Below are 22,367 nucleotides of genomic sequence, written 5' to 3' on the forward strand. Positions count from 1 at the left end.
TTTCATGCTGCAACACCTTTTTTCCAATTATTATTGTGTATCACAGAACATAATACTTTTATGGTTGCAACAAGTTTATTCTTTTCACTGCTCGTTGGTGTCTGAAGCTTATTTTGTGGTGATCAAGTCTTTATTCTTTGGCAGTTCTTGCATAACCTGGGTTATCTTGTTGGCGTCTCAAATGAAAATGATATTCAGGTAACTCTGTTTACTGTCATTATGATTGCTCTTCTTGGAATTTTTGTTTCAAATATGTAGGAGGAAAGTATGCTGGAAACTCTGGATATACACCAAACGTGCTTTGATTTTAGGGCAGATTACATATTGACTCTCATGTTAACTTCTATAGGCTATTGCATATGGTCTTGTTTGATTCATTTTGCATATTTGACAGCTTAACTTTCTCTCATGTAATAATTGGATCTGTATTCTTGATAAAGGTATTTTTTTGTGTAGTGGTGCTGCATGCTTAGCATGCAGCTCCACTACTGCTGACCATCCAACTCAGCATTTCTCGAGCTGGATGCTGCCCCCATTTCGAAAAATGCCAAGATGGATGGCTGTCAAGCAGATCCCTGCATGCCCACCATACTGCGACACTGCTTATAATGTGAAGTCTTCAACATGGTTGATGTACTAGGGGTTGACACTTGAACTGTGCTTTTTGATGAAAAAAAATGTTTTCTTTAAATCGAGATGTTTTGGTGATTCACATTTGTTGATTTTTGAAATACTGGAAAAACCTACTCATGATTGAATCCAATGATCCAAATGCAGATCCTCACTGATACCTACTATCGACCTTAGTGTGTGTGTGTGTGTGTGTGTGTGTGTGTGTGTGTTGAGAACCAACTAGAGATCAATGAGAAAGTCTTTCTCAATTCTCTGCTAAATGAAAGAATTCACAACTTCCATATAGAGGAAGTGGGCTCCAGGAAAAATTTCAACATCCTTGAACTTTATACAAAGTCGAGAGGGAAACAGTTAAAATTGTACACTATGGTCCCTAAACTCAGCGGAGAAGTGATTGAGCAATGACAACCAGGAGTTGGGCTTTGAAGCAGCCATTTTTTGAAAAAAGCATATTAGGCCACTAGTCTAGCTCCATGGCACTGAAAATGTGTCACCGCTCAAGTGATTTACTGAAGCAATGAGACCTTGAAAGCTTTTTCAAGTGTGTGAGTTCCTTCTTCCCCTTGCTCTAGACATAGCTTTTTGGGCCTTATCAATCAACTAGCGTCCACTTGACATTGCAGGCTTGAACTTCTTCCACTAACTGCCACATAATTCCTACATATATGAGTCACTGAACACAAATTGCTTATCCTCAATGTTATGCCATCAAGAACTGTTTCTTTCTTCACTTGTTCATGGGTATTTGATGCTCCCACATTTAAGAATCTTTGTGGATGTGTTTCTTTTTCATACAATTTGGATGCAGATCTGTGCCATTTCTATTTAATCCATATGTTCTAAGTTCTAACTTCCATTCTAGCTTAATATATTTTCTTATCTTGTTTGCTACACGAGGACTGTAGAGTTTGGCTGTTGTTTTGGGTTATCCTTGAGGATCATTCCTAGTAAGGGTTCACCTATGTTGCATTTTTTGTTGGTAGGGGTGAGCTTTTCAGGTTAAATTGATTGGTTAAACTTCCATCTGGGGCTCACTCCTGTTATATTGGAACTATGAAAACAAAAGAATCTTATATGTTGGTGTATGATTTTAGATGTTAGCTTTGGAAATGGAATCAGTAATGTTTTAGTTGCTTGTAAGTTAGTATTGGAAACTTGTTTTCTCATATTGCTCTTCTTGGGAATACCATTATGGGAATTATCAGAAATTTAGTGCATGCACTGATTAATTTGTGGTTTATTGATATCAATTTTATTGCTGCTTGTTTGTGAAATTTGCTGAAGTAGCGTGAACAAAGTTTGCATACTTGCTTATACAGCTGTCGATCATGACATCCATGATGGCATTTGTATGGCTACTTGCATTGACATTTCCTTCCTCGGTCTGTCCTCTAGAATTATCTGGGTTATTGTGATTTTGAATTGTGTTTCTCATAGAATCAATTAGTTTCATTAACAATATACTAGGCATAACTTGGTCGCTTCTTTTTTCTTTCCTTTTTTCTTCTGAAGGATTCTCCAATATAGTTCAGATGATTGACACATCTTCTGCTTATTCTTAAATACATTCTGCTTTCGCACGAGAAACCTATTACTACCACATTTTTAAATTGGTGTCATCATTATTCTACTCATGAATTGCAGGTTTGGGATCTAGAACACAGATGTATGACTTTCTATATGCAATGGGAATCAAATGTTACTTCTTTTTCTGTAATTCAAGGAAGTTCATTCATGTACGCTGTTGGTTAAGTATATATTCATTTCCATAATCAGCTTGGAACTTAAGTAGTACACTTCTGATCTGCATTTTTCAGTAACCTATCATATGACCAGGTATGTTGGTGATGAACTTGGGATTGTCTCTGTGCTGAAATATGATGCTAAAAAAGAAAAGATCTTGAGACTTCCATACAATATTCCAGTTGCTTCTATAACAGGTTACTTTTTCCGTTTCTTTCTAGTGACAACACTCCATAGTTTTGAACGTTCAGAACAAATCGATGTTGGTTTTGTTATCTTCTTTTTTCTTGCAATAACCTGAGGCTGCTACTCCAAAATATTCTAGTCAATTTATCTATTGATTTATTATGAGCTTGTCTAGGGTAGATTTAATAACTATTACTTTGAGAAAGGTTCATCTGGATTTTTCTGTTGAGCTATGAGCAATCAGCTTATTGGTTTATGTTATTAATTGCATGACATTGATCAGCCAATCTCTCTCTAAAAAAAAGGCATTGATCAGCCAATGGCAATGGATCGGACCTTATTGTGTGAATATTGCCTGAAATTAGGGCAGTCGGACAAGCTGATCAGCTCGAATTTAGCCTTGCTGTTAGCTCATTTCCCTTGGAACTAAGGCTCATTATGATATCTTGCACCTGGATCTCTAGGTCAGCAATAATATAAAAAAATGTTGTCTGTGTGTAGCGGCTGTAGCTACTCATTAATTTCGAGAATATCTTGGCAAGGCAATTTCTTGGGATATTATAGGGGTTGCTATCAATCTTGGGAAAATATTGGCATTTAGAGCAAAAAAATAAGAACAATAATTAAAAATCAAAAGATAGATTTTTTTGGTTTTTGCCAAAATATAAAGCAACAAAAGAAATTTTTTTAAATATTAAAGTAATGCATAAGAATATAATCATATTTAAAGTAGAAAATAAGAAAATTTAAAATTGGAAATATAATGATAATGCATCAAAACGTTGTAATGTTTTAAATTTTCCATATTTTGAAAATATTAATATTTTTCATTTTAATCAATTTTATATAATTGTTATGTTTATAAATATGTGATGCATATATATATATATATATATATATATATATATATATAGAGAGAGAGAGAGAGAGAGAGAGAGAGAGAGAGAGAGAGAGAGAGAGAGAGAGATGAGCAATACTCTGACCCAAACTCCTAACCATGGACATTGTAGGTGGAGCCATTTCATTAGTTCCAAGCCTACATTTTATGACATCCTAAATATTCTCTCCCTACCTCATGCTACCTGTCAGGAATACTACTTTGTCTCCACTCTCTTTCCCTCTCTTCTTAAAAAGTGCACTTCTCCGCACCCCATGTCTTTACTCACCCTCTTTTTTATTCATGTCATATGGGCACTTTAGTTTTACTCCTTGTATCCATAGTCATATCCATGATATCTAGCTTTCATATAGCAATTTAAGAGTCATATTCCCATGTTCTCTTATCTTTAAGGTTCCACATTCATTAAACTAGAATGATATTGTCCTGTACCGAGCCTTCAGAATGGGGCATGTGCAGTGCGGAGCTCTACTGAGTGGAAAATTCATCGAGTGTAGGAGCGCGCGGTATGCGTTGGCTTGATCGGTGACGCGCTGTGATAGCGCCACACACGATAAGCAATGATATCGAGATATCGGCGTTAGTGCATCGCTGTGTGGCGGCTCAAACGTAGAGCCTTGTTTGATTAAGCAGTGCCAGCGGATCAAAGGATGTTGCCTTTGGAGATCTGGCTAAGAACCTCTCGGCTTGCAAGAGTTTCCCACGCGTAGCGGTTGGACGCATGGGGGTGCATGTGGGTTAGGGCTAATTCCCCCAGGGATCACCTTAGGTGATTCCAACCGAGTATGGTGACTTGGGGCTAGGTGAGTGAATGCCTAGGCATCGATAAATGAGTCTGGGTGGTGCTCTTTGCTATGGTGTTCAATCATCAACTGGTCTTCGGACTGGGGCCCGCAAAGTCTTGTTCCTTCAGTGGCGAGATTTTGTCGTGTCGTGCGCATGGAGTCGCGATACGCTCCATGGCACGCAGGGCTAAGGCAAGTTTGTGACCCTTTCAGAAGTGATAGCCGGTATAGGACGGTTATGCACTAAGCGGCATAGATTAGATGAAATTCGCATTTGAAGATGCACTTGATCAGCTTCCGCTAGGCAGCTGCACACGAGGTGGTGCGCATGGCCAATGAAAATGATTCAGCACATGAAAAAGTATTGGCGCGCGGCCTTTGGCCGTTGGGCTGGTTAGACTGGGCTGGCTGGCGCATTGCGGGTTTGCAAAAAATTCTATGCCCGTGACATATATGATAACTTTGTGAAATAACTACCTGCTGGTTTTCCCTTTTTTCCTCCCTCCCTCTCTTTCTCTCTCTCCTTCCGGCAGAGTAGAAGCACATTACTAGTTCTAGTTATGTAACACTTTTTAAATATGTCAATACTGAAAGAGATTGTAGATCTAATGTACGCAAATCTCCTCCCCCACTCCCCCTTCTCAACCCTAAACCTGGTCTACCCTCTTCAAGCTATTACAATCCTATAAAGAAGCCATTTTGTATCCTAAGAAACCAAGTAGAAGCAAGTTAAGATAGAAAATCTCCTTGCTGTTGAGAGAATAAAAGTCTTGAATTTTACTTTGCTTCCCCCTGGAAAGCAACCATTGGTTACAAGTTTGGTGTATAAAATAAAAACTAAGGCAAATGGAACAATTAGAAGGTATTGTTAAAATGTAATATATATATATACATATATTTATATATATACTGTATATATGTATATGTATCTATATATATTTTTGTAATATCCTCTAAAGGGCAAAACAGTCTTTTCCTTGTTTCACGCATATTCTTTTTTAATATGTTCTTTTTCTTTTTGTATTTTTTTATTCTTTTTATTTTTTTTCTCTTTTTTCTTTTTTGTCTTTTAGCTAAAGAGGGACCCACATCATATAGACGTTGGCCCCCTTCAATGGTCAATAATATGATGGTTGGAGGGGCTCCAACGTCTATATGTAGAGCCCCTCCAAGGGTTCTCATTTGTATAAATAGGGGTCTCACCCCCTTTGTAATATTCAAGCTTTTTGTAAAGCTCTCACTCTTATTGTGCCCTTGTAAAGCACTCACTCTTATCAGTTTGTGAGTGTTCATCTTGTGCCTTTGTGCACGCATTTCATATTAAGAATATTGTGCCTTTGTGCACATTGTAAAATTGTCTATGAAAAAGACAATACTCATACGAGCACAAAAAATATGGAAAAGATGTGCACGAAGGCACTCTCACAACACTTGAACAAATACGCAAAAAGCGTAAAAATAAACATGCACAATGGCATGTATTTTATAGAAGGAACGGAATGCTTGAGACTCTCAAGCTTAGGAATTTACAAGGGGGAACACCCCTATTTATACAAGAAATGGGAGGTGCTTGGGGGCTCCCCAAAGGAGTCGTTGGGGAGCTCCCAACGGTCACAATTGTGACCGTTGGGGGCTCCCCAACGACTCTATTGGGGAGACCCCCAAGGCACCTTTTTGAAAATACAAAAAGGAAAAATAAAAATAAAAGAAATTAAAAAATAAAGAAAAAGTTACAACATATTCCAAATGGAATATGCGCAAAAGTGTAAAAGGACTAAAATACCCTTTTCAGGTAAAAAGGGGAAAATGTATAAATATATATACTTATATATAGAGATACGTATACATATAACATATGTATACGTATCTCTAGGTATATAAGTATATATATTTATACTTACAATAATGTTTTTGAGTATACATTTTAACACCCCCCCTCAAACTTACGGTGTGATAACCGCAAGTTTGTTAAGAAGGAAATGAAATCTAGGCGAACAAAGTGCTTTTGTGAAGAAGTCCGCAAGTTGATACTCAGACGTCACGTATGGCAGATCAATGACCTTCTTCAAGTATTCTTCCCTGACATAATGGCAGTCCATCTCTATATGCTTTGTTCGCTCGTGAAATGTGTGGTTCTTGGCAATGTAGATTGCACTTTTATTGTCACAGCAAAGCTTGGTTGGTTCTTTGACAACTACTCCCATATCTTCCAAGAGGCTTCTAATCCATACTATTTCCATGGTGGTAGATGCCATGGCTCTATATTCGGCTTCAGTGGATGACAGGGAGACCTTTTGTTGCTTTTTGCATCGCCATGAGATCAAGGACTCACCTAAGAAAACACAGAAACCAGTGGTGGAGTGACGGTTACTAGGGTCACCTCCCCAATCTGAGTCAGTATAAGCAAGCAATTTCAATTCAGAGGAAGAGGATAGAAATACTCCCTTATTTACCGTTCCCTTCAAATATCTGATGATGCGGAGCACAACACTCATATGAATGGTTGTAGGAGCATGCTGAAACTGACTGGCGATGTGTATAGCATGTGACAAGTCGGGTCGAGTAATGCTAAGATACATTAAAGACCCTACCAACTGCCTGTAAGGAGTAGGATCGGTTAGAGGAACACCGTCGTCAATCTTCATTTTTGCTCCCACAACTTCAGGAGTTTCGCATACTTTGTCATCAGAAATACCTGACCTATCAATAATCTCGCAGGCAAGTTTAGATTGAGATAGAAAATAACCACGTTGCGAATAGGCAACCTCAATTCCAAGAAAATATGTCAGAAAACCTAAGTCTGACATCTCAAATTTTGAAGTCAAGACGGACTTAATACCCTTGATTCCTTGAACATCATCACCTGTTATTAACATGTCATCAACGTAAAGTAATAAAATTACAATCCCTGCATTAGATTTTCTAGTAAACAAAGCAGTGTCAGTATAACACGATGAAAAACCATTTTCCAACATTACACTGGTAAATCTATCATACCAGGCTTTGGGGGCCTGCTTTAAGCCATAGAGAGCCTTACGAAGACGAAGAACTTTATCTTTAGGAATTATCATGCCTGGTGGGGCATCCATATATACTTCTTCGTTAAGATCACCATTTAAAAAGGCATTTTTAACATCCATTTGAAAAATGTTCCAATTTTTAATAGATACAATAGTAATAAGACACCTAACGGTAACCATCCGAGCTACAGGGGCAAAGGTTTCTTCGTAATCAATTCCATACTCTTGCCCATACCCTTTAGCAACTAATCGAGCTTTATACCTTTCTAAAGAACCATCACTCTTAGTTTTAACTTTAAAGACCCATCGACAGCCTATAGTTTTCTTTCCTATAGGTAGAGTTTGAAAATCCCAAGTTCCTGCCCTTTTAAGAGCGTTAAGTTCACTTTGCATGGCATCTTGCCATTCTATACATTTTTTAGCTTCTGCAAAATTTCTTGGTTCGAAATAAGAGTGAATAGCACTAAGACAAGCCCTATATCGGGGTGAAAAAGAATCAAACGATACAAAGCGGGTTGAAGGTCTTCTATTTCTTTCAGATCTTCTATGGTCAAGAGGAGTGGAAAGTTCACTATATTGATCAATAGCACTTCTAAAGGTGTCTTGGTTTCTATGAGAGTAGGTAATAGGCTCACTTGGAACTCTACTTTCTGGATCATTATGTTCACCAATATCTTCATCATTTTCCTCATCATGGTTTAATGATACATCATCATCACTGGATATGTCATCATTATTAGATAACAAGTCAAATAAGGAGTAATCAAAATTTTCTTGTTGAGAAACATTTTTTTCAAAACCACTCTCATTTTCTAAAAAGGTTACATTTCTAGAGACATATAGCTTATCCTCACGAAGATCGTAACAACGAAACCCTTTTTGAGTTTCGGAATAACCAAGAAAAGCACAAGGGATAGCCTTGGGTGAAAGCTTGTCATTCTTATCTGTAAGTATGAAACACTTACATCCGAAGACCCTTAACCTATTATAATCAGGTTCAAGCTTATGTAGAATCTGAAAAGGAGATATTTTGCCTAATAACCTAGATGGTAGACGATTTATTAAATAAACAGAAGCAAGGGCTGCTTCGGCCCAAAAGGTTTTAGGAATATTTTGAGATATAAGAAGAGTCCTAGTGGTCTCAATAATGTGCCTATGTTTCCTTTCAGCCAACCCATTCTGTTGAGGTGTTTTAGGACAAGACCTTTGGTGAATAATACCGTGATCCTCAAGATATACCTTAAAGTGATTGGAGAGATATTCTCCCCCAGAGTCACTTCTAAAAATCTTTATGTTGCTATTGAATTGATTCTTAATCATTGAGTGAAAATTTTTAAAACATGAAAACACTTCATGTTTAAACTTAAGAAAATATATCCACGAGTAACGGGAAAAGTCATCCACAAATATTACATAATAAGAAAAACCTCCTTTTGAAACCACAGGTGCGGGTCCCCAAACATCTGAGTGAACAATTTCGAAAGTTTTGGAAGTGAACATAGTTCTTTGCTCAAAAGGTAAGCTGCGCATTTTTCCGAGAATGCAGTCATTACAAGAAAAAGAGCTTTTACATAGGTCTTTTGCAAAATGTAAATATGATAACTTGGTGATATTAGGATGACCAAGTCTTTTGTGCCATACATTTATATCTTTATGTCGGGCAACATTACACAAAACTTTTGGAACTTGAAGAGATTCCATATAGTATAGATCTCCTCTTCTAAAGCCTTCCCCAATCAACTTCCCGGACTGGCGATCCTGTATTAAGCATTTGTCACAAGAGAATTTAATATCACAGCCATGGTCCGTGAGTTGAGAAACAGAGAGGAGGTTTAAGTTAAGTTTAGGTATAAATCTGATTTTTGGAATAGAAAACTCTTGAGTTTCAAAATTACCTATTCCTTTAATTTCAAGAGAGGTTCCATCAGCAGTGAAGACATAAGATGGGGAACGATTTTTCAAATAATCGGAAAGTGACAAAAAGTTTGGGGACATATGAAAAGATGCACCAGAGTCCAAAAGCCAAGAGATTTTACCTGGAGGAGAAGACGTGGATACGGCCGCACCGGAGGTAGATCCCTTGAGGAGAGGTTGAAGGGCTTCCACTATTTGATTTATAGAAAGGGTCCCACTTGAAGATGCCTCATCCTTCTGTGGTACCCCAGTAGTAGCCATAGCTAGAAGTCTCTTCCATTTAGGACATACGGGTTTGATGTGTCCCGGTTCTTTACAAAAAATGACAAATAGTTTTGCTATAGTCCCTTCTTCCTCTTTGACCACCATTTTCACCTTGATTTTGGAATTTAAAATGAGGGGGACGATAGGTTTTTACATTGTTTCCGGGTCTTGATACGGCATTGACCTCACTATGTTCTTCAATATTATAAGGGACCGCAAGAACATTTGGTCCTTGTTTACATAAATTCATACGAGTCTCTTCACCACCTAACTTGGTGAGAACATCTTCAAGAGAAGGGGGAGTGAAAGAGGAGAGAAGAGATGACCTTATTTGCTCAAATTCGGGCCTTAGCCCATTTAAGAAATTGAAGAACCGATCTTCTTCAAGTTGCTTATGACGGAGCTCAATTGCCTCTCCACTCCATTTAGGTTCAAGCATTGCAAGCTCATCCCAAATAGAGGAAAGATCGGCAAAGTATTCCCTAATCGTCATTTCACCTTGGGAGAGAGAGATAGCCTTCTTTTGAAGGTAATACTTATGAGAGAGATCCCTTGAGGTGTACATTTTTTCAAGATAATGCCAAGCTTCCGAAGCCTTTTTGAATTTAATAATGTTGGCATTAATCTTGGTTTCTACGGATGAGAAAAACCAAGAGAGAATCTTGAAATTCTTCATTTCCCATTCATCGTGTTTCTTGGAGTATTCTTCAAGAGCTTTGGTTCTTTCTTCTCCCTCAAGAATCTTGATTTCGCCTTCTTTAACTATGGTAATCTTGGGTTCCGGTTCCGGAATAGTGCCAAGAACATATCCCCATAGGCCTTTCCCTTTTATATGAGCCTCCATATTTCCGGCCCAAACATGATAGTTGGACCCATTTAATTTGAAACCAAGAGCAAAATGGGACTCTTTTTCGCCCATTAGAGAGAAGAGAGATAGAGAAAAAAAGCGTACCAACACAATATTTCTAACACCAATTTTGCACAAGATTCTTCTAAAATATTTGAGAAGAAAGATCCACCACTTCAATCTTCAAGGATCGGAAGGCACGTTTTTCGAGGCACTCAAAAAAGAAGAATCCCACGATCTTCAATAATCAACCTTGCTTTGATACCATGTAAAATTGTCTATGAAAAAGACAATACTCATACGAGCACAAAAAATATGGAAAAGATGTGCACGAAGGCACTCTCACAACACTTGAACAAATACGCAAAAAAGCGTAAAAATAAACATGCACAATGGCATGTATTTTATAGAAGGAACGGAATGCTTGAGACTCTCAAGCTTAGGAATTTACAAGGGGGAACACCCCTATTTATACAAGAAATGGGAGGTGCTTGGGGGCTCCCCAAAGGAGTCGTTGGGGAGCTCCCAACGGTCACAATTGTGACCGTTGGGGGCTCCCCAACGACTCTATTGGGGAGACCCCCAAGGCACCTTTTTGAAAATACAAAAAGGAAAAATAAAAATAAAAGAAATTAAAAAATAAAGAAAAAGTTACAACATATTCCAAATGGAATATGCGCAAAAGTGTAAAAGGACTAAAATACCCTTTTCGGGTAAAAAGGGGAAAATGTATAAATATATATACTTATATATAGAGATACATATACATATAACATATGTATACGTATCTCTAGGTATATAAGTATATATATTTATACTTACAATAATGTTTTTGAGTATACATTTTAACACACATAGCCTCTTTGAAGACTTTTTCAAAGGTATAAGGCAAGACTGATGGCAAAAAAAAAATGCAATTAGCAATATGACATTGATTTTGTGGAGACATTTACAATAGCAGCCTGTATGACCATTATGAGATTGTTGCATCAGGTGGACATGAAAAATGCATTCCTAAATGGAGAATTGAATGAGTAAGTTTACATTAAACTCACACAAGTTGTAGGAAATAGACAACACCAACTTTGCAAATTGAGAACATTTTTTGGCTGAAGCTTTGGATAACACTTGCAGATCATAAGACTTCGTGTAGATAAGTAGTAAAGGATGAAGAGGAAGGTGGAAGATGAAGAAATAGGGAAGATAAGAATGAAGGAAAGAGGAGGAAATAACTCAAGAAGGCACATCGTGAGGGTTGTCCTTTTTCTAAGATTTATAACAATGAATGATACATTTGGGCTCTATTTTGCTCATAAATTAGAAGTCTGCCACATGAAGTGTAACGCCCCAAAATTTCAACTTGTAAAATTTGAAAACATTTAGAGAAAACCTTTTAAATTTCAGGGTTTGGTTTTAAAGACTTTAGCTGAAGCAATTTCTTTTTAGAAAGGAAAACAAGTTGACAATTCTGGGCACGTTAGCTTACAAACCAACCTTATCCACAAAGAATAGCCAGGATGCTAACAGAAAAAGGGTGATCTCGAGTCATGTTGCATCGCGCTATAGGCCGTCTATAAAGTCCTATTTGCCACTTGCCCATGAAATGGGTCAGTTTCATAAAAAACTGATAGGTGAACAAATAGACAATGTAGAATAAATAAAGTAGGACATTTATAAGATAAACAATTTATTTCATTAGAGACAGTAATCAACACATGTAATTGAAATGCGAGAAAGTAAATCCACTCTAGTACGAGCAATTTATTTTACATGCAAAGTACAACTAATCTGAAGGAAAGATGCAATACAAGATGTAAGTTACGTTATATGCAATGAACTAGCAGGAATAGATAATTATTTCAAGTAAAGAACTACGTAAGCAATTTGATTGACGAGTCTAATGCCACAACAAGTATAAACAATTCAACTAGTAATGAGAGCATGTTAATTTATGTTTCGATATTAGCTGGCTTTGCGGGTACGCATAAAGCACGAATCGTAGAAACAACTGAGACTAGTTCAAGGGTCTATTATGCCATGTATTTTCAATACCCCGAATAGCTAGTTGAGTCCCTTCCTAAGGGGACGGTCGGTGACCGAGAGAGAATTTCTCAAAGGCCACTTGTTCCAAAGGATGTATCCAACTTTTGTAGAAGTGCCTGAAAGCTATCTTTTGTAGCCCTTTTACCCTAAATCCGATGACTGGGGAAACCGAGTCTTTTGCCCGTAATAGCTATTAATGGCCTGTACATCAGAGTTTTTGTACCTTCTCATCCTCTCTTTTGACGGGAGTCAGCGGTTCGAATGGGTGCGTCAGGTGTTAGTTAACTGAAGACCTATTCTGCATGCTTTGGTCTCTCAACCAACTCGAGCATCTTGCCTGTGAAGGCAAATCTTCATCATTTATGTGATCTCAATATTGTTTTATTTGCACGTTTCGAGGTTGCCACAACCTCATCATCCAATCATCGTAACACAAAACAGACGTACCTGTCCAAAGGTACAACTACGATGAAAGGGTAACATTTAATATATTGCAATTTATTTAGTTCAAACTTGACATGCATTGCTCTTTGAGCATTTGCCCCGTGGTGGTTAAAATCATTACCTTTATTTATTTCAACAGAGTGCTTATTACACGGTTCGAGGTACTCAACGACCTCTCATACTATTCATTGTAGTGAACATATCATACCCGTCTAAAGGGTCCGGCTACGATAGTAGGTCATGGGTTTCTCGAAAGATAACCCCACATAGTGTTTCGTTTGACATAAAATCAGTAATATAACTTGGCATGTTCGATCACTACGAAATAGGAAATTTCAAACAAGTCTTGGGATCGCCATGGATCCAATCATTCCTTTCGAGTAATCGAGTCGAGGTACAATTAGTTGCATCTAGCAACACACAGATGAAACATAAGCTAGCACTAATACTAGCAAATCTAAGCATATGCAGTACGACGTCAACAAGAAGCAAGTAAAGGAAATTAACGACAAGAACTACAAAACTAAATAAGCATGCAAAATATGTCGGCTATGGGAAGCATATAATTGCAGGGATATAAGGACAAGCAAGGAATAGTAAATCATGAGTCATATAAGTATGATCTGTCATTATCTTAATTTCTTAAATCTTTATTTAATTCATCCAAAGTCCTCGTGCAACTTTCCCCTACCTCGGGAGGTTGCGACGCTGCGTACGCCTACGAGTGTAGGTGATGTAAGACTTGGGCTGCTGGGCACGAGCGAGATCTGTCGTGTAATCTGGAGAGAGGGCGGGGTCGGTTGTCGTGCGAGGTTGCCGACAGCGTCGGCCGATGTCGGGCGATCGTCGAGGTACACTGGACTGGAGGAAGCGAGGGAGAGGTGAGCGTCTAGCTCGTTGGGGGTTGCAAAGCGGAGGTCACCAGGAGTGGGATCAGGGAGGGCGTAGGTTGAGAGCACTCCCTCCCCTCTGCGTGATTTTAAAGGGGCACGCGGGGGGCATCAATCGGGAAACCCTCAAAGGGTTTCCCTTTTTAGCAGAGGGTGGTAATGGGAGAGCAGCGACGTGGGGGAGAGGGTTTAAAAGAAACCCTCGCCCCTGTTGTTTTTAACCCTAATGGGTTGGCGGGTCCGGGTCGGATTCGGATCTGACCTGGGTCCAATTTTTTTTGTTATAGCATGGGTTTTTCATGAAGGGCTCCTGACATGAAATACAAGTATGTATATATATATATATATAGAGAATCTGCTGCCATTCTTTATTGGAATTACTGTACCACTCTCATTAATCATTACAATATACATCCTAACTTGCCCCTCAAGTTGTACATCATGCTTAAACATGTACGACTTGTCTTTAACAAAGTGATGTCTTTCTCTTGAAAACTCTTTCATAAAAATATCAGCTGTTTGCAATTCAAAATCAATGAAATTAACTTCAAATTCTTTAGATTCAATCGTCTCTCATAAAGTGCTAATCTATTTGGAAGTGCTTAGAGTTTTCATAATAACAAGATTTAAGACCAATACCAAAGCACTTTGATTTTCACAATGGGCAGTCAACCTGTTGATCTTCTCTTTTGAAATATTTATTCGGCTTTGAATTCATATCATTTTCTGTACTGAGCACCCCCACAATCTTCTATTTCGACTTCTCCATAAAATTAAATTCTCTCAGAAATATATATTATCCTAAGACTGATCTTTCATTAGTGTTATTGTTGTTAACTGTTAAAACTTAAAAATTATATATATATATATAAAATATATAATTATATATATATACCCTCTTGCACCCCCGCACCGAAGTTTTTTTAAAGTGTCGCATCGTCGCACCCGCACCCGCACCTGCACCTATGTGACATAGCTCCTCATGCATGAATCTATCTATTCTTATCCTTCGTGACTTCAAATTATGTACTTGGTTCTCGACATTCCAAAATAAAAAACACTTTGTGTTCATGAGTAAATCCTTCATAATACATCAATCTGTTTATAGGTGTTTTTTGCTAGTCGAACTTCTTAGACTAACAAAAGCATCATTTGATTGGGTTGTTAGTTGTTACTTGTGTAGTATCAATACTGATGCAATGTGATTGTTCTTCCTTCTGAATGTCATTATTTTGCTCTTTAGCTTGTTTGACCCTTCTAACATACACCTTTAGTTATTTATCTCCATGAGTACTCCTCTCTGCACATTAGGGATATTTTTCTGTTGGCTTTAGCCTTACAAGGGATGTGCATCTCTGTAAAACCCATAATTTTTAAGGATTATTAATAAATAAATAACTCATTTTTTTATCTCTAAATTAGAAATGTGTTTCTAGCTTTTGAATTTCATTTATTGATATATTACATGTTCATTTGTTTATTCAAGCCAATCAGGGCATAATTTGCATTTATAGAACTATTTTGGACTATAAATTACTATATATATTATATTTAAATATAGTTTTGATGGATTTTATAAATTATTGGAGTGTATTTGTGTGTTATGTGGCTCTTGGTAATGGTTTATAGGGTAATTTGCTATTTTTGGCTAATCTTGTTATAATTGGTATTTTTTTTTGAGTTTTTGGCATTTGCTATCGCACACGAAGGGTTTGTTGTATTGCTTGGGTAGCAGTCTTTGCGAACTTCGAAACCCCTCGGTCTTGTGGGTATCGATTAATTGTTTTTCGCATTATTAAGGTAAGATACCTTAACTGAACTTATAGAGAGCATGTTTAGGCACTAATTGTGTAAACATGATGTTGTTGCACTGAATATCTAAATGAATTGCAAATACAAGTTATGCTCACACACTTCACTTTGTTATGGATATCTAGGACTCTTATTATTCTAGTTCGAAGATCATGCTTGTCATAATTGTAGTTAGCGGAATATGGAGTATGTTTGCTACAAGTACACTTGTGTATGGGTTTGAATGCCCGTGCACTTATGAATGTATAATATGTACGCAATGTGTGCCATCATACTTTGGTTTGCGCATACTATGTTGCTTTGTGTGTTTGTATGAATTTGATACATGATGCACATATAACTACTATGAACGTGTGTAAGTCGTGTTCGATGCATACTGCGAATGTTATAAATTGTTTTGAACTTGTATGTCTTGTTTACTTAAGAAATATATGCGTATGATGTACGGTGGGATGGTCAATGAGATTTTGACCTACCCTTATACAATTATATATAAGGTGATATATCGATTCATGTGGTCAAAAATGCATATGACTTTTATCGTGTGTGCAAATCTCGAACTATGTAGGAGTTATATATGTTGAGGTTTAGTTGCTTCGTATTATAAAATGTGCATGTTCATGTATGCGTGCATAAAACTCATATTTTGTTTACGCATGCTTCGAAGTTCAATTTACAAAATTCAATGTTTCTTGTGGCGATAATATAATGCGTATGATAATTTACTTATGTATGATATGATTTAAATGTCATGTGATATAAAATTATGAAGGCATGCGATAAATGTTTAAGTTCAATAGTGAACTATGGTTCATGAAACCTTATTGGTTAAATGTGCGATTTTATGATTTAAGTGTCATATGAAGTGATGTATGATGTTATGCATATTGATTGTATACATGCTTGTGCCGTGTTGGTGGCTATCGACCCTGAGAGTGGTCAATTGTATTGATGCATGTATCACAATAGTTTTCATTGGATATGGTACCCATTGAAGAACTGTTTTCAAAGGATTTTTTGTGAGGGTGTGCATGACTAGATCAGGTAATCCAGCTAGAGCGGTAAGTCTCTGTGAGAAAATGCATGTCCAAGAGCGGGTAGCCCGCAAAGACGGTATATTTCTGTGAGGAAGTGTATTGTTCAAGACTAGACAGACCATTCGTCTAAGTCGGTAACTCCTTGTAAGGTTGTACATTTCTCAGACTAGGTGATTCGGCGTGGATCTTGTAAATCTTTATTATAATTAAACAAAATATTATGATGAATTGTGGTGATCTTCTAAGTTGATTGAGATAGCCTGTTATGAATCTATATATTTGGCTTTTTTGTTATAGCATGATTATATGTTGAACTCAGATGTGAGAATCAAATCCTTATTGATTTTAGATTTTGATATGAGGTTATGATTGTGACGTTTATGTTAGCGTATAGGTGACACGCCTACACATGACTAGTTTTGACTTATTAGGTGAATGATATATCATGCTTACATAGTTTCATTGCAAATGATTGCATTATGATTGTCTGAGTGAATATGTCACACCTATGTATCATGATTGATGTATATCATGAATATCTAACTAAATTACTTAGAATGTATATACGTGTATTTTACGCTGGAATAGTCAAATGTGATTTTACTTATTGTTTATAAGAATTATGAATACATATGAAAATGATGCAATGATCTGAATGTCTTATATATATATATAGACTTGTATGACTTGAATGCATATAGGTTATGCTTTATTGTGTGAGTTAATGTTGAATAGAATATTAAGTGATGAAATGCTTTATGTTCGAATGCTTGAAATGAATGACTTATAGGACGTTGTTCCTTTGTCTATCGCTTGATGATTGATGAATAATATATCATGTATTTACCTTTAAATGCTTGATATATTTTCTTTAAGTTTGAGTTTGGGTTGCTTTACCAGACTTTAGCAAGTCTGACCCCATTTTATAGGAGACACGTAATGCAGGTAAAGTATAATGAGTAGTTGGAGCAAAGGGCTGGTCGAGTTGCATCCTTGAGGGTCCACTCTTACCTTACGATCTTGATATTCATGATCTTTTCGTTTTAAGTACTTGATAATGTAGAGACTAAAGTGTTGTTTTTATACTCTGATTTGAAATGAAATTAAAACTCTTCATATTTCAGTCTTATATCATACGTGGTTTGAAATGTGTATATCCCGTACATTTTGATTTGATTGTTATCTTTAGTGTAACCTTGCCCAAAGTCTTAACCATTTTTTAAAATCGTTTCTGCATTATAAGATCTGATTTACTTATACTTATCAAAAAAGAAAATTTGGCCTCAAAATTTCAAAATTTGAACAATAATTAAGGTTAAAATTTTGGGGGCGTTACAATCTCGCTATATAATCAAAGGCGCCGACTAGGCGCCTAGTTGGGCTAGTCCAGGGGTAACCTAGGAATCAATATGATTCCTAGTTCACCCTCATCAGGGGTACCAATTTTCCCACCTAGGCGCCTAGTCGATGCTTAATTTGTCCTTGCCTAGGCTAGAAAATTGGTACCCTTGATGGGGTACCTTTTTTTTCTTTTTGTTAACGATAGTCGAGGGGCTGGGGGTTTATAAACCCTCCCTCCCTCTCTCTCTCTCTCACAACCCTCTGCCCTCTACCGTTGCCCTCACCTGCCGCTGTTGCTCTAGCCTCCAGGTACACACCTCTTCTTCTACTTCTCTCCTCTTTCATTCACCTTTTCTTCTTCTTCTCTCTCTCTTTGTCAGTCTGTTTCTTTTCTCCCTCTCCCTTCCTTTGCCTCTTCTTTTTCTTCTCTCCCCCTTCCCCTGCCTCTTCTTCTTCTTCTTTTCTCTCTCTCTCTCTCTCTCTCCCCCTTCATCCACCTCTTCTTCTTATTCTTCTTCTTCTATCCCCTTTTTTTTGTCTCCCATCTCCCCTCTTGTGCCCCCTTTTCTTCTTCCTCCTCTTCTTTTACTCCTGTCTCCCCTTTGTTTGCCCCACTTCTCTTATTCTTCTTCCTCCTTTTTTCTCATGTCTCCCCTCTTCTGCCCCCTTTTCTTATTTTTTTTTTCTTCATCTCTTTTTTTCTTTTCTGGCTGTGTGAGAGTGTGAGAAAGAGGGAGGATATATATACACACTAATAGCTGAAGCATGTATTTCTGTATGTATTACATTATTAGTATATATATAGTGAATTTTGTGTTAATATATAACTATATTTCTGAATTTTCTGTTTTTTTATCATGTTTCTCTGAAATCTAAATGCATGTTTCGGTGAAATTGTAAAAGCATGATTCTGTTAAGGCATTTTATGAATTTTGTGTAAGCATTTGTCTATATAATCATTTTACAGTGTTCGATAGCATGCTATTTTTTGTCTATTGTTGTCGATTGATTTAAGGTTATATACATTTTGTTATTACTTTTAGCAGTTTGTTTACATATTGTGTATTTTTTATTGTTTAAATTGGGATACCGACTAGTCCCACCTAGTCCGCCTAGTCTTTTTAGGGGCTCACCGCCTATCGCTTTTGATTACGCATCTCGGGTATCAAACTCTTGGCATCCTTCAACTTCAATGCTTTAAGCTGATCCACCTAGTCAGGTTTGCAGAGCTGTTGTGAGCACATCTAGGTGTATTTGATGTTTTAGGCTTCTAGAAGTTTTAGAGCTTAAATATTTTTTCTTTTTTTCTTTATTGTGTTATATTTTTTTATTTTTTGTGATTTTATTTTTTTTTTAATTTTAAATATTTTGGTAGTGTATCTTACAATGTGATATGATATGGTAGGTCACCTAGAGTTCTGTACAGATAGCTAGGGGTGTCAACGGCTCGGATCTGTTTTGAGGTTCAGGTATCAAGTCCAGACCCAGATTCTATTGGGTCTGCTATAAGAAAAATCATATGTTTCAGGAGGAACTATGAGACTTCTTAGCTTCTTCCTCATAGCCTTCTTTCAAAAACGAGAAGCAGAAGCAGTGGCTGCAGTAACTTCTCCCGATGACACTGCTAATGTGGAATACCAAGTGATGGGTATTCATGTACCTTGCTGTCTAGCAGTACTTTATGGAGTGAAGATGCCATCCAAAGCATTTTTTTCTTAAAAAAACAAAAACAAGTGAGCCCTCATTTCTATTGTTGAAAAATGCTATTCTTTATTGAAATGGAAGGTTGCTAAAAAGGGGCTGGAAGAAGCTGACCATATAAAGTTTACATTAACCATACCCGGTAAAATAATATTTTTCTATCTTTTTATATTGAAAAATTAGGGGTCTTAATCAGAAGTCGGGACAGACCCGGTCTAGTGTGAAACCACACCCAGCTCCATATACTAATCGGACCCTTTGGGTCCAACCTGGTTTCTAATCGGACCTCCTTTTTATCACCAAACCTGACCCTATAGGGTTTGGTACCGGTCGGGTTCGGGTAAAATCCGACCCATTGACACCCCTACATATAGCAGCTGTTACCTGCATCAATGGATGTGTAAAAGAAACAATGGACATCTTCTTGTTTTCCCTTTCATTCTCTCAGTTAAAAACTTAAAATTTCAAGCATATGCAGGTGCTTATTTCACAAAATTCACTTCAGATAGATGTTGTAGTATTGGATTTTGTGTATCCTTTAGTTTTATTTTATGGCGTAACAAAAGACTCTAAATTGACATATAATGCTGAATTCAGAGCTATGTAACAAGCAATCTCAAAAATAGTATTGCTCTAGAGGTTGCTTCATCATACATGGAAAAACCTAACACCTCTTCTATTATGACAATATAAATACTATTCATATGGCAAAGAATCCTGAGCTTAGTGAATAAACCAAACAGTAGAACGGATTGTCACTACACAAGGCAGGAATACTTGGTTGGATCAATTCATCTGCCATATGTTTCATCTCAAAATAAAATAGCTGATTTCTTCACAAAATTGCATTCATATCCTAGATTCAAGTTTTTGCTGTCCAAATTCTCCATGCTCTCTTAATAATATATAGTAAGTATCAAACTGAAGGAAATAAAGATGGCAAGATAACATAAAGAGGCAAACTCAATGAGAGAACTTTATTAGCAAAAGAATGAGAAGTTGCAACAAATATAGGGCTCTACCCCCACTCTCTAACCAACAAATACATTTTGGACATGTATAGACCTCATACTTTGACTACCCAACTTTATCTAAGCTAAAGTGCATAAATGCCCTTATAAATACAAAGTTTGTACATATGACACAAAGGTATGCATATCTCAACACTCCCCTTCAAACTTTAGATGATGCTAGATGAATAATTCCAAGTTTGGACAGGGATGTTCTAAAATGTGATGGCGATACTCTTTGTGAACACATCAGCTATTTGCTCCTTAAAGCCCTTATGTTAAAGAGAAATGTTTCCCTCTTCAAATTCTCGCCTAGTAAAGTGACAATCAATCAATGTACTTTGTTCTCATGAAACTCTGGATGTATATATGATACAAAGTTATGCATATCTCAACATGAAGCAGGGTGTAAAACTATGTTGTTGTATGTATATGTGCATTTGTGTATAATAGTTATGGAACATTATTGTACTTTGTGTTTAGATGGGATCAATATTGTCACTTGTAAAATGCCTGAGATCATTTTGGTCATGTATTGTATCTTGGGCATTTGTATTTATTTTTTCACTATAGTGATGAAGGAAACTTGTGCTAGTATTCTTGATCCTTGTTTTAATGATATTGAAAGGCTGGAGCTAGGAAACTGTTGATCAATTCAATGCTATGAAAAGCTCATTGGCAAGGTGAAGCATCAGGTTAGAGAGGGGGAATGTGTCCGTCTTTAGTGTCTTAATGGATACATGATTGGAACATTTAGGGAAATTGAAATGCAAAAATTACAGCGACAAAAATAAGAAATCCAAGTTAATTAAGTGTTACCGGGTTTTAATTAATTTTGTGCTGACCATAGTTACTAGGAAGCAAAAATAAATAGAGAAGTGATTTGTAAACCGGAAGTGGGGAACCAAGTGTTAAAAAGTCATAGTTGGCAAACCCGTGACTAAGACTTGGATCGCCCCACCCCTGATTCGCTGGTCGACTCGGTAACTCGGACGGGTTAGGACCTAATTTTTTTAGTGTTTTTTTAATTATACTTTAATTTTTTAAATATTAAATATAAAACTATGTGTTGAAGGATGGAAGAGAAATACCGAACCTTGGGTAGAGAAAGAGAGAGAGAGAGAAGAGAGAGAGAGAGAGAGAGAGAGAGAGAGAGAGAGAGAGAGAGAGAGACGGCTGCACAGAAAAGATAACTTCAATACATTTAGGGCAGCTACTCTCTATGTTAAATAGAGAGAAGCCAAAAACACGAAATTACATCTAAGCCCTTAATTAAATAAAATTTCAAATACCCCTCTAATCTAATAAAGCTTAAACTTAAAACCACCTATTCTCAACACTCCCCCTCAAGCTGGAGCATAGATATCGATCATGCTCAGCTTGTCACAACAATGGAAGAAACTAGGCCTCGCAAGGGCCTTGGTAAAGACATCAGCAACTTGATCTTCAGAAGATACATGATCTGTGCAAATATAACCAGCCTGAATCAAATCACGTACATAGTGACAGTCAACTTCAATATGTTTAGTCCTTTCATGAAAGACTGGGTTGTTGGCAATATATGTAGCAGCCCTATTGTCACATATCATTAACATAGGTAGGGATACTTTTTCTTGAAGCTCGGTCAAGATTGATTTTACCCACATAATCTCAGATGCAGTCTGGGCCATTGCTCGGTATTCAGATTCAGCACTAGATCTGGCTACAACGGTTTGTTTCTTACTCCTCCAGGTAACAAGATTTCCTCCCACAAACACACAGAATCCAGATGTTGACTTCCTATCTTCAACCGATCCTGC

The 22,367-nt window shown here is 37.1% G+C and overlaps 1 protein-coding gene across 1 annotated transcript in view; it reads left to right on the forward strand.

The window, feature by feature from the left end:
- Nucleotides 1–22,367, forward strand: part of LOC149822094 (uncharacterized) — an 81,118-nt gene that overhangs the window by 17,249 nt on the left and 41,502 nt on the right. The window contains exons 4-6 of the mRNA XM_089980217.1: nucleotides 145–198; nucleotides 2,278–2,369; nucleotides 2,470–2,573. Of these exons, the coding sequence (XP_089836343.1) occupies nucleotides 145–198; nucleotides 2,278–2,369; nucleotides 2,470–2,573 (250 nt within the window). The remainder of the gene's footprint in view (nucleotides 1–144; nucleotides 199–2,277; nucleotides 2,370–2,469; nucleotides 2,574–22,367) is intronic.

Source organism: Nuphar pumila, chromosome 11 (genome assembly GCF_984573655.1).
Source record: "Nuphar pumila chromosome 11, dmNupPumi1.hap1.1, whole genome shotgun sequence".
Lineage (NCBI taxonomy): Eukaryota > Viridiplantae > Streptophyta > Magnoliopsida > Nymphaeales > Nymphaeaceae > Nuphar > Nuphar pumila.